This window comes from Zonotrichia albicollis, chromosome 10 (genome assembly GCF_047830755.1).
Source record: "Zonotrichia albicollis isolate bZonAlb1 chromosome 10, bZonAlb1.hap1, whole genome shotgun sequence".
NCBI lineage: Eukaryota > Metazoa > Chordata > Aves > Passeriformes > Passerellidae > Zonotrichia > Zonotrichia albicollis.
Window position 1 is genome coordinate 24351850 of NC_133828.1, and position 12857 is coordinate 24364706.

Sequence of the window (12857 nt, forward strand, 5' to 3'; positions counted from 1 at the left end):
GGATACACTTTTTTTATTGTGAGAGAGACAGACAAGTTGCTCAGAGAGGTTGTGAAATCATCACCCTTGGAGATATTCAAAAGCTGTCTAGACAAAGTCCTAAGCAAAAAGCTTTAGGCAGTCCTGCTTGAGCACAGAATGTTGGACTAGGTGACCTCCAAAGGCCCCATCCAGTCTCAGCCAGTTTGTGATTCTGGTCCTGTATCTGCACTCTGGCTCTAAAGAGAAGATTTTAATTTATACAAAAGTGAAAGAAGGCATCTTCATTCAGTTATGGATAAGTCAAGAATTAGTAGAAGTAGTTTTCAGTTTGTGTACTCTAATACTTAAGGCCTGCAGGAGAAGTAAGTGGATAAATCTATTTCTCCATAGACAAGAATTGGGAGTGGTAACTGAGTTGTAAGTAGAACTGTGACTTGAAGATGATATTCTCATTGAATGGATGCATGTGGAATTTATCTCTTGGTTTCAATGCCATTCAATTAGCATGGTCAATTATTATGTATATTGTCTGCCAGATGACAGATGAGTGCAACTTGAAATGGTAAGATCAAAGCCTGCAATTGTGTTGTAGAAAAGATAGCTTTGAGGTGATACTTATTAATTCTCCTATGCCAATTTAAAGTTCTGATCTGCAATTCCTATTTTTGGTATTGGTAGTATCAGTCTTCACAGCTCTCACTTTGCCAATACCAAGATCTTCCCATCTCATGCAGTGACATTTATAAAGCAGGTTTCACTGATTCAAGCATAGTGGAAGCCAGGAGTCTTTCCAAAATTTTGACAAAATCTTTCTTTGTGACCTTTTTCCTCCCTTCAGATATCAGTTAAATTTTTCTTTGGCTCAGTTTTGCTGTCTCTAGATAAAAATTACTACCTGACATTGCTGCTGTAAAACTTTGTTCATGGCCTGCCAAAGTGCTTTGAGACACTGAGATTTAGGCACTGCAGAACTGCCTGCCTTACATAACAGCTGCAGGCTCCTGTGCCTGGGGGCTGGCCTCTAGTGGCTCCTCTTCAAACAGGGCAGAGCAGAGCAGCCAGGCACTAACAGCCCCTCCTGGTCTCTCGGGAAAACATTACACTGGTTAAATGTCCTCTGTGAATTATCTCAGATGATATATACCTTGGGTTTTTTTGGTTTTTTTAAAGCTGATGATATCATTTAGATATTTCAAATATAACTGATTTTCATCCTTTGAAGGAGAGGAACTTAATTTGTGGGTAGCAGTTGTGGTTTTGAAGATTCATGGCCTTTTGTGATTCTTCTTATCCCTGTTATTTCAGATGAGCTAATAAAAGCTTCTTAGCATTTCTCCTTAAGATTTTGCTACAAAGCCTTGCTAATGTCCAATGGGTGAAAACTCTAGAGTTGATAAAGAAACATAATTTATAACTGTTGGGTTGATTTAAGGCATTCTGCCTGCAGGTGGTCCCACAGACATAGCACACATCTCCACCATGCAGGTCTGAGAGCCCTCAGTAGCCGTTGCAGTGAGGAGTCCGTGGCTGTCAGTATGTTTATGACAGAAACATGTTGGTTCACAGCTTTGATCACACTGCTGCAACTTTGCAGCCCTCATTCAGGCTGCCTGTAAGCTGACTTTTCCTTGCTTTACAGCTCAATGTGCATTTGCTGAAGCCCTGGGGCTAAGGGGGGTGCCAGGCATTGGCTTGGCCTTACAGGTGCTTACACTGGTATGGTGATGCTCCTTACCTGCTACCTCTGCTCTTTTTCAGTTCATACACTTCTGATTTTAATAGAACCACTGTCATTCCTTGTGTAACTTTTTTCTTCCTCTTGTCCTCATTTTCTCTTCTGGAAGTCCTGGCTTAATATCACATGCTGAATAAATGAGTGGCAGTTTGCTGGGATGGGCCTTATTAGTGGGCATCACTGATTCAGGTTTGTGTAAAATATAAAGGCATTTCCAATGAAAATAGCTGGATTTTGCATGTAGGAGATCAGATGAAGGGATCCTAGAATAGCAGACATTTTACATATATTTATTTTTGGCTTTCTAGTCTTTAGCAGAAATGTTTTCCTATTTCATATTCATTTGGGGCAGCACCATTTAAAATGAGGTGCTGTAAGGAAATTTACAGTACACTTATTCTTCTTTTTACTTTATACCAAATACTAAATATAATGCAATGTCACAATGTTTATGTCTTACCAAATATTGTTAAAAATAGGTTTAATAGCAACTTCTAATGTTTTTGGGTTTTTTGACAGTATAATTCAGCATTGCTTGTTTTTTGTTTTTTTTTTTTTTTGAGGTTCATACCCTGGTAGTGAGGGGAATAATGGATAATATCTAGCCGTAAAGTGACTGGGTCAAGAAATCGTCAAATACCTGCCAGAAAAAAATAAGATTTGTAGATGTGTTCTGACTGTATAAACATTTTTACAAGTGTATTATTATAAATCAAGTTAATTGCGTTGACTTGTTTTCCCAGTTTAAAGACCTTGGGTGCATAGCAGAAAATAGAGAAGAGGAGGTTGTGTTGAACAACTAGAGGGCAGTGATGGGGCCTGCAGAAAAGTCAGAGTTGGGCACATTTGGCTGCACTCCCACCCTTTCCTGCCCCTTGCTCCTGCATGCAGCAGTCTCCCAGTGCCATGGCTTGTGAGGACAGTGACCTACACAGGAGTCAGGCTTTAAAACTGTAATAAGTCTGCTTCTACCAGAGACATGTTTTGTAATCTGTCTGGTGACGCAGTTATCTAGTTTGAATGTGTGCCAGTAATTCTGTGAGGCAGGCAAGTACAGAGGCAGTGCTGAAGGATTGCTCCCGTGGTCCTTTTCAGGCTGTTTACAGACACCAAAAGCTTGCAGAGTCAGAGAGTGAGCTTTATAGGGCAGAGATGCTGCGCTATGTTTGCAAGCATTAGCGCATTTTTATGGTACTCATTAATAATCACATGCAAATACAAACTTTAAAAAAAAGAAAGAAAAAGGCAGTAGAAGATTGGCCCAGGAGCCTTTGCAGGTTCAGTGATACACATAGGAGCTGTGTACCCTATTTGGCTGCCTACAATTCATGCAGTGTTTTTACCAACCAATTGTTCTTCCCATGCTTGGGGTGGAAAAATAATTTTGGTAAATATTTCTTGGATTTGTGAACTTAGATGACAATTAGATTTTATCAGATGTGTGGCTAGCCAGACCCTGCACAGCTGGCAGGAGGTAATGGAATTTGGAAGAGCGCTTGTGTTTAACCATTTTGCAATTGGATTTGGTTTATTGCTTTCAGAATTCAGTAGAATATTTCACCCTCTGAACCTATTTTGAACACATTAGGAAATGTTTTAAAGGGCAGCTGGCTTCCCTGATTTGGTTTCAAGTATGTCCACAAAACATTTATCACTTTAAACTATAGCAAAAACTTTTCCTTTGAAAGGACTTCTTTTCTCTTTCTAGGAAGGCTGTACTAGCTCCTTTCCCCACAGGCTCACCAAGCAAGCTGTGTAAAGAGAAGTGGCTCCTGTGGCCGCTAAAGAAAACAACTGAACCAGACAGGCATTTGCTGAGAGCTCAACCTGGAGTTTGTGCCAGAGTGAGTACACAAGCATTACTGAGAAGCTTCTTTCTTCTGTCAGACATCAGAATTGTTTTCTTTTCTGACCACAGGCAGGGGGTGCTTGCAGTGTGCCAGAAGCCGAGTTAGACTCCATTGGATAGCTATGGCAGCGTGTGCTCTCGGAGAGGGCTCTGTGAGGGCAAAGCTGACGCGGGGGAGGCAGGGTAAATGTCACTGCATTTGCTGAAGCTGAAGTCAGGGCTGCTTTCCAGCCAGCAAGCTCACATTTCCCTCTGCAGTGTGCTGCCATTGCAGCACTGGCTGGTTTTCACCATTAGCTAATAACTTTCTGCATTGCAGCTCTGCACCCATGCAACTTTGTTGCTTTTATATTTTCCTCTCGTAAGAGAAAATTTCAAAACTTACTTCCTGTGAGGCACACAGTTCTAGAAAATAGTCTTCTTTTGCAGCTGGAACCAGCAGAGGGTTTTCTTATGCAGCAAGGGAAGAGTTTTACAGATTCCTTAAGAACACTCATCTCCAGGCTGTGCAGCGGAGGGAAAGCTGGTATCTCTTGATAACATGGATTGTCAGAAAGGGCTTGGCCAGAGGTCTCCTTCCTGTTTCTGATGATAGAAAGATTTGTATCGGATGTGAAGTGATTGTGAAATCCAAACCCAGATGATGAAAAGAAACCCTAATTTTTAGCAGTTCAGAGGAACATTGAGAAGCATTTTACTAACTTATGTATTTCATGTCTCATCATCTATGAGAAGCTGGATGAAAGGAAAATGAGAGTCACATCTCAAGACACTGTGCTGCTGTAGTGTAGGTGTCCAGATGCTGATGTGCCCAGACAACTGTGTAACCGGGTGTGGAACTTTTGGCCTGTAAAACTGTCATCATGAAGATGAAACATATGGAAGACTGCCCTTTAAAATTCTGAGGGAGCACTGGCATGTTTCTGAACTGATGCCGTAAAATAAAAGTATCCACTAACAAGCACAGTTTGTAGCTTACTTGTCCTAGTATTTAGTACTGCAGAATCTGGAAATGTTTCATACTTCCAAATACCAAGCTCCTGCTTCAGTTATTATTGTGGATTTGAAGGTCGAACTTTGGGGCTACAGTTCTGGAGGTGTGTGGAGATACTAAAGCAAGGGAAATATATCCTGTGGGAAGCCAAAAGTAACTATGGTCAGGGCAGACATCTGATCTTACTGGTGTAGCTTTGAAGTAAAGACAAGTAATCTTCAAGACCTAGCTGAAAATCTAAGTAGTTATATAACTGAATACTGAAATTTCTTGTAATTATACTGTTTGTTTCCTTGGTAGTTGTGTTTTAATACTCCTAACATACAACAATGAAATAACAGAATTTCAAAAAGAAAAAAGTGAGATATTGAAGGTTCCCATTACTACTGCTTCTTTTCATAGGTTTCCTGCCCTGATAAAATATTGAACAGTTTTTGAGTTCAGCTTTTTAGCTTTTGAATATTGCTGTGAATTTGTGAGGTGAGTGTAACTGCTACCCACTGATACTTACTGGGGGGTTAATGAAGAGAAACTGGGCCAGGTCACCTGGACCCTGAATGTACAAGTAATTCATAATATAAACTTGCTAACCTGAAGTTACTGTATCTGAATACCCTACAGTTGTCATGAAAAAAAAATCCAACAAAAACTAGTGTCTTTTAATATCTCAGCACATTCATCAGCCTAAACACCATTTTTATAAAATCTACTATTACATACTTACCAATGTGTTTATCAATATGTCACATAGAACTGTGATGAATCATTGCAACTACTCCTATTAGACAAAATAATTTAATGAGCCACATCTGTTAAAGCTGGTTTTGATTTTTTTTCAATCCTGCCTATTTGCTTTGAAAATAACTTTAGTAACTCTGCAGAATATTTTCCTTTAATTAATTCAAAATAGATGTGGAAGCAAATTATCTTTCAGATATATTCCCTTTTGCTTCAAAACTAATTTTTTAATGGCCTTCAGTTTAACAAAGGGAAATTACTTTATGTACTTCAGAGGGGTATGCTGCATGTTCTTCCACGAGTTTCACACAAAAACTTTGTGCATTGGTGTAATGGAATCACGTAGCATACTCAACCTTTGGGCCAGTTCTTACCCTGGAGCACCAAGAAATTAGTAATTAGTTATCTTTCACTTAAAAGGAGGGGGAAAGGATGTGTCTATCTCATGGTGTTATGTGCCATTTCCTCAACTTTTTACATTCTCTTTGGAGGGAAAATCCCTGAAGTGAGAATCTGGCATAAAAATACCAGCTGTGGCTCAGACAGATAAGAGTAGAATATGACATTATTCCATATTTTTATGGAGTGTCCACAGTCATACCATAAACATGTTAGAGGTGCTTGTAAAATAGTCTTAATAGTGCAGATCTAAATCTGTAATCTGAAATAATGCAATAACTGCTTTCTATCCCATTGAGCAATTTTGGTTTAAGAAGTTTTACTTCAAATTAAGCCACCATTAGAAACATCTTCATTCTTTGTGTAGTTGGTGCTGCATTACAACTTGCCAAAAGAGGTTTAAGGAAAAGTCACTTTGACCATTCGAGAGTACAAAAGTGTAAGAACAGCAGGCTTTTGTTTTGTGAATTTTAGGTAAACAGGAATAATTGAACCACAGGGTGATTCCTCTCTACCTGACAGTTTTTGTCTTGGTTTTTTTCTTCATAATTGTTGACATTTATTTATTTCTTCTACTTAAGAAACAACTTGGTTTTCTTAAACAACTTGGTGTCCTTCTTAATTGTGCTGTGCCTTATACAATTAGTTTGAGTGGTGACAAGAGTGATGTGTGTCAGTGGCTTTCCAAGCTCTTAAGATGTCATAAAACAGTGTTTTATGGATGGTAATTTCTGTGTATAGATCCAGTGCCTTGGAGTTTGGGTTCCAGAGACCAGTGGTTTTCAATATTGCAAGGTTTTATTTTCTTCTCACTAAAAAGAAATTTTGGCTAGCTGGTTTTGTGATGCCTGAAGGTTCATAAGCTCCTCTTGCGCTTTCCTTTGTCACAGGGCCACATTAATTTTGGGAATGGAGATTCCAGTGTGGAGACAATAAATACTACTATTTACCTATTAAGTAAAAATATATCCAATCTCATTAAGGTATTCAGAATTTCAGTAAAGACCAGATTTTTCTTAAGTTAACTTCTTCTGCTCTGATCTCTTACTTGGCTGTGTTTTTTAGAACTATTACAAGAAAATATAGATAGGGATGTTTTTTGTTTAATTTGAAAATAAAAAATAAAGTGAAATAAGCAAAATTCTCTCAGAGAAACTCTGACTATTAAAAAAATTAATCCCTCTTATCAGTTTCTTACATTTGTACTTTACTTTTAATTTTGTGTACTCTGTCCTGTAGATCTGGTGTGATAGTTGGCTACTTTAATTACTGCCTCTTCAGAAAGGTGAGTGTTTGTAGAGTGTAAAGTGTCATTTTCCTTACAGCCATAGGTAGCTGTGATGGGAAGAGGATGAAAGTAGAGTGTTTCCAAATGAGCAGTATAAGTGTGCACCCTTACAGTCTGCAGTTACTGGGACAGAGTACCAGGTGTAAAGGTACAAAATTCAGAGGATCTGAGGATCCTTTCCAAAAGCTCATCATTACTCAAACACAGACTAAGCAGGTATGGAACCAGTGGTGTGCTCAAGGTAGATAAAGTATAACAGCAGTTGCTGCTGCTTCTGTTCTTCTGGGTTCTTTCCTCAGATATTCTCAATAGCCCACGTCTCTGGGTTAGTAGTGTTTTTCTAATTAAACAGAATTTCAAAGACAAATGCCACTCTCTTAATGCCAAAGTTTGTCACAGACAGGATTTCTTACAATAGACAGACAGACCAAAGAGAAGAAAGGTTAGCTGCTGCAGCATTCTTTTGGCTCTGTAAACAGCAGAGTGCCTCAAATCCCACTGGCTTTGCAAATGTTAAGGCTATTCAGCAGCTGTAAAATTTGCTAAAAGTCTCAGGCCTAAGCCTGGGAACCACTCAGGAGTGACAGTATGTTACAGATTTCTTACCAGCGTGTGGCTTAAAAATGCTGGGTTTGTACTTTGATCCATTGTCATCCTTGTGAAGTTCCAGTCCCACAGGTGTTCAGCTGTTTGACTGGTCCAGTTTGCTAACTTCACACAGCCAACCTAAAATCATCTTGGGCACCTCAAACTATGTTCCCAGTCCCTCCTTTTCAATCTTTTGTAATGTATGATGATACATTAAGGCTCAGTTTTTCAAGCATGTTCTTTTAACTTTTTTTTTAAACCTTCTTTGAGAAGACAATCTGTTTTCTGACTAATAGTGTAGGATCAATGTGCTGTGTTCCACTGTGCTGGTATTCTCCAAAATCTATGTAGAATTCCTCAACAGGAATGTGACTCAAACTTGCTTCTTGAGCTCAGAACAAAAAAGCAGTCCAGAGAAATAAAGAATATTTTTCTAGGGAAGCTGTACTGTCTACAGTAATTTAAAGTAGTCTTCAGAAGACACTTTATAGGGTTGAGAATCCACAAATTGTCAGAGAAATTGTGGAGGACTCAGACTTCTGGGACCTGTGAACTTAATTGTATTTGTTCTTTCCTAGATATTTAATCTCTTTCCATGCATCTGATGTGCCTTGCCCATGATAATTTCATTTTGTATTTCGTGCTCTGCTGAAGAGTGAGCTGAGACCTTCCTGTGATGTGTCCCCTGAGTTTAGGTCTCTACTAGAAAGAAATTGCTGTAAACAATTGCAGTTGTTTTTAATGACTGCAAGTTTTTTTCCATACTAGGTGATGCAGATGTACCTCCCCTTCTGTGGGATTGCCATATCCAATGCCCAGCTATTTGCAGCTTCAAGGAAGGAATATGACAGAAGCAGGGTAAGTGCAAAATGTGCAGTGGACCAGCATCAGACTTCTGTTCATGCAAATTACAGCTATGCATATGTGTTTGCTAAGCAGACAGTTCTATTTCAAAAACTGTATTTTGAAAAGATCCCTGTTTTGATTGAGGCAGCAGGCAGACAGTGAGGGAGGGAAATCCACTTGTAGTGGTGGCTGTGGTTTCCTGATGTCAGCTCCACATCTTGAGGTGCTCAAACAATTGCATTTGTGGCACAGACGGTGCAGGAGAAAGTGTTACTTAGGCAAAGGTTCAAGCTCTCATAAAATTCTATTCATCTCAGGCCTCTGCCATTCTGAATTTTTAATATTTAGTTCATGTGCAAATAATGTGGATATACCTTTATAAAATTAAGCAGGGAAAAAAACCCTGTATGTGAAGGGTTTTGACAGCATGTCTCCATAGAATACACACTGTGCATGCATTGGGACAGGAGGCTCTGAAGTGAAAATAATGCTCTGCTGCCCTGTCATTCCCTTGTCAGAGAGGTCTTTTTATTTTTTGAAGAAACAAAATGGTAATTTTGAGGGGTTTTTAATAATAGTTGGCTTCTTTTTTATCATCCTTTCTACAATGACAGGGAACTATATTTTTTTAGCTTGGATCACAGGTCCAGAACTTCAGTAGAAATACATCTAGTGATATTGAACCTGCTATTCCTTGACAAAGTATTAACAATTCATTTCAATTTTGTTGCCATAGTCATTAAGACCTTTCTTTGAATGAAGATTTCAAGGGATCACTCATATAAAATCGATCCCAGATATGAAACTTCCTTTGCAATGCTCCATGTATTTATTAGTTTACAACCAATGCAAGAGTTTTCTGTCCTTGTATACAGGCTTTACTGGAAGTAGTGAATGACCTCTTTGAGGAACAGACTGACTTAGAGAAAATTGTCAAGAAAATTATGCATCGGGCCCAGACCCTCCTGAAGTGTGAGCGGTGCTCAGTGTTACTTCTGGAAGACATTGAATCACCAGTAAGTAGAGCTGCATGTCATGTGTAAGTACAGAACAGCAGGTGTTTTTCAGGGTGTCTTTATCCCAATAGGCTTACACTGTGATAGCAGTAAATTTTTACACTGAGCAGGTGAAATGGAAATCCAGCTTTCAGAATAATTGAAGTATTTTTGGTTTTTTGCAATTACTCTGTCTACTTGACCCATGAATAATTATTTCATTGCAGAGCTCTGTTGAAGAGATGGATGTAAACTGTATGAAAGTATTTGACAGTTTTGACAGGATCTTTCACTGGGACTTTGCAGTAACTGATATTCATAGGGTGTGAGAGCCTCTTAAAAAATGTTGGAAGTTTTTATGAGTATTGTTATTAGTAATAAATTAAGTGGCTGCCTTTATATTGGTAGCTCTCTCCAGTGTTTTCAGGCTATTCAATTTAAGCTACTCTCCTTTCCACTGATTTGAGAAGTAGTTGAAGGATAAAACATTGTTTTTAATATCTCTTTCTCCCTACCCAATTATTATTTTTGTATTCACTGATTCTGCAGTTAATTATTTGTTGCTAGGCTTTGACAAGGCAGAGACAGAATCGTAAATTTGTTTGTATGGCAGAAAAAAATACCCATTCTTTTCCTTGGAGGAAAGATATGATTTGTATTTTATTTCAGTTAATAAAAATTAAGAACTTTCAATTGAGTATGCCCTAAATTATACCAGCTTTCCTAAAAGCAAGATCAAAGTTTTTATTTCACTTATGTTCTCTACTATAGAATTTTAATGTTTCTAGTTCATTTTCTCATTCTAGATTCCCCTAGCCACCCCCCTCCCCAATTTTATAATTGCAATATATAATTCTACTACATTCTTATGAAATGTCACTGTGTTTATAAGTATAATATGATTTTTATTTTTCACAGAAATGTCCATTGTGTTAGGAAGTTGTGGGTGGCAGTTCATTTTTTTACTCTTGGTACTATTTCTGCCTTTGAGCCTGGAGGGACTTTTCACAAACCACAAGCAATGAGTTCTTATTCCTCTAGACAAAATTGTGAAATACGGACACAAATCTTAAACTTTTTCTAGATGGTCATATATCTTAGGTTAATTTGGAGTAGAATAGCATCTTACCAACCACTTGGTAATTTTTACAAGTGGCAAAACAGTTAGTTTTCCTGACTTTCTCCTATTTTGGAGGGTTATATCAAAATAGATCTCTTTAGAGTAACTCAATGTCTAACCATGTCTAAAATACTGTCATTTGTACATTGTGCAGAAAGCTTTTATGATTCAGGAACAAAGTGAAGATGGGAACACATCCAAAAATAAGGCCTCTGTTCTGTGTCACTTTTTGCCACTCCTAAGATGTTTCACTTATGTGTTCCTGACACATATGTTCAAGTGTGATTGGTTGCAGTTAGTAATGCAAAGCTGCCTTTCTGTTTATTTCCCTATATTAAAAAAAGTGAAGTTTGAGTAAAGCTCCATAATGTCCCAAAAGCCTTTAAAGGGAAGCATATATGCTTGTGGAAAAGAGTTTTCTGAGAGAATCTGAAGATAGAATTTGATTTTATATTGATTTTTAGGGAACTGTGCACAGCATGTATTTTAAACATGAATTCTCCATTGAGAGACTACAAATTTGTACTTTTATCCTAAGACTATTGGATAAAAATACAGTTTAAGCAGAGGAACCTTACATTACTGTTTTTTTAGATGTTTATTTATCTTAATAGCAATCTTAAGTTACTTCTTTTGTGACAGGTGGTGAAATTTACAAAATCTTTCGAATTGTTATCTCCAAAATGCAGTGCTGATACTGACAACAGGTTAGTGCTCATGTCTTCTGTGGTTATGGATAACTACATTTTTCGCATAGTTTTCAGGTCTGCTTGGTCAAGATTTTATTTTCTGATGGAACTTTGTGTAGATCTGATTGAAGAGTGTGAGCCTACATTTTTTACTCAGACAAGACACCTGCTTGCTTTAAATGGAGGCTTGCTTGAATGAATATATGTGCCTATATTTTTTTATATATGTATGTTTGTGTGTGTATACATGCACTAATGTTGTATCGGTGTCTCAGGTAAGAAACCAGGGGAAAACTGATTTTTTATGGTTGAACTCATTGATAACATGAAATTGTTGTTTTGCTTGATTAATATAGAAGTAAAAATAACAAAATTATTTTAGATTGTTGATCTCTTACAAAATTGTTTTGTACAATTGTGTTGAGAGGTTTCCAGTAAAATTTTATTTCTGCTGTTGTCAAATTGGAAAGCCTAGAAACCGCAGAGCATATGTATTTCCTAGAAACTGTGTTCCTGTGACTAAATCTTGTTTGGGAGCCCAGTCAAAATGGAAGTATATGTTTTGCTTAGTAGGATCTAAAGGGCCAAGTTTAAGTAGCAAAAGTAAGATTTTTGTTCACGTGAGGTTGTTATATCAATCCCTGCAAGGTTACACCACTGGTAGCAGTTCACATAAAATGTCCTATGTAGCAAATGAGGGGATGAGGATTCAGGACTATTGTGAGAACATTTCTTCCATCTTGCAAGGCTCAGTGTTTATCACACAGGTTTTATGCAGATTAAATCATACTGATTCTGAAGGAGAATTTTCCATATCAAATGGCTGTCATGGTGATAAACCTTTTCATGGATTGATTTCACATCATTAGAAATGGAAAGTGTTAGAAAATTTCTAAGATGTGCAAGCTCACATGAGAGTCCTGGGCCACACAGAAATATGGGTAGAAGCTATCTCCTTTCCATGTCCTGGTATGGGAATCGTGAAGCAAATGGAAAACAAGCAATAAAAAATAGGAAGATTTAAATATGATTAAATAATCTGTTGATTCATCTGGGAATCACAAGTTGCTTTTGACAAAGAGTTCTAGAGTAGCAGTTGGTCTTTCCTAGGGGGTGAAAATACATTTCTTTTATTCAGGGACAGGAGTATGAATCAAGGAATGTGGTTGTTATTCCTGTTTTTCTCAAACTTGATCAGTAGCCAGATTAGTCAAAACAATGTAGAGTGGTATCAAGATAACCAAGCTGGCTCATTTCTTGTTACCATAGTTATATTAGCATGTTGCCACAGCAGTTTGTAGTAGCCTGCTCTGCTTGTAGTGAAGTCAAGAATATTTTAACTTTATTCCAAGACATGAATAAACACATAACCTGGTAGCTAGTCTTCATAAGACTCATAAAGGTATATTTCTGTGCATTTTAACATAAAGATGTATCACTTTTTCTGTGACTGTTTTTCCCTTGGAAAGTGAAGTTGCTTTTACAAAGACCAAGGTTAGACTGGCAGATATGATGTCACATTTGGATCTAGCACAGGCACAGCTTGAGTTATTGGCACTATTGTGCAAAAATAAAGGTTATTTAGGATACAGAACAATGCCACGAGCCCTTGACATTTGAGCATTTTCCTAGTG

The 12857-nt window shown here is 37.8% G+C and overlaps 1 protein-coding gene and 1 long non-coding RNA gene across 3 annotated transcripts in view; one reads left to right on the plus strand and one right to left on the minus strand.

Annotated features, from left to right (window-relative positions):
* The window catches only part of PDE11A (phosphodiesterase 11A), a 105852-nt gene that overhangs the window by 31125 nt on the left and 61870 nt on the right, over positions 1 to 12857 (plus strand). Inside the window, exons 2-5 of one of the 2 annotated variants that reach the window (XM_026791663.2) lie at positions 3426 to 3561; positions 8342 to 8431; positions 9295 to 9435; positions 11177 to 11241. In XM_026791663.2, coding sequence (XP_026647464.1) covers positions 3426 to 3561; positions 8342 to 8431; positions 9295 to 9435; positions 11177 to 11241 — 432 coding nt within the window. The remainder of the gene's footprint in view (positions 1 to 3425; positions 3562 to 8341; positions 8432 to 9294; positions 9436 to 11176; positions 11242 to 12857) is intronic. The other variant, XM_074548435.1, reaches the window with a different exon arrangement.
* Positions 1 to 12857, minus strand: part of LOC141730455 (uncharacterized) — a 123882-nt gene that overhangs the window by 30374 nt on the left and 80651 nt on the right. The gene's annotated exons all lie outside the window — the stretch shown is intronic.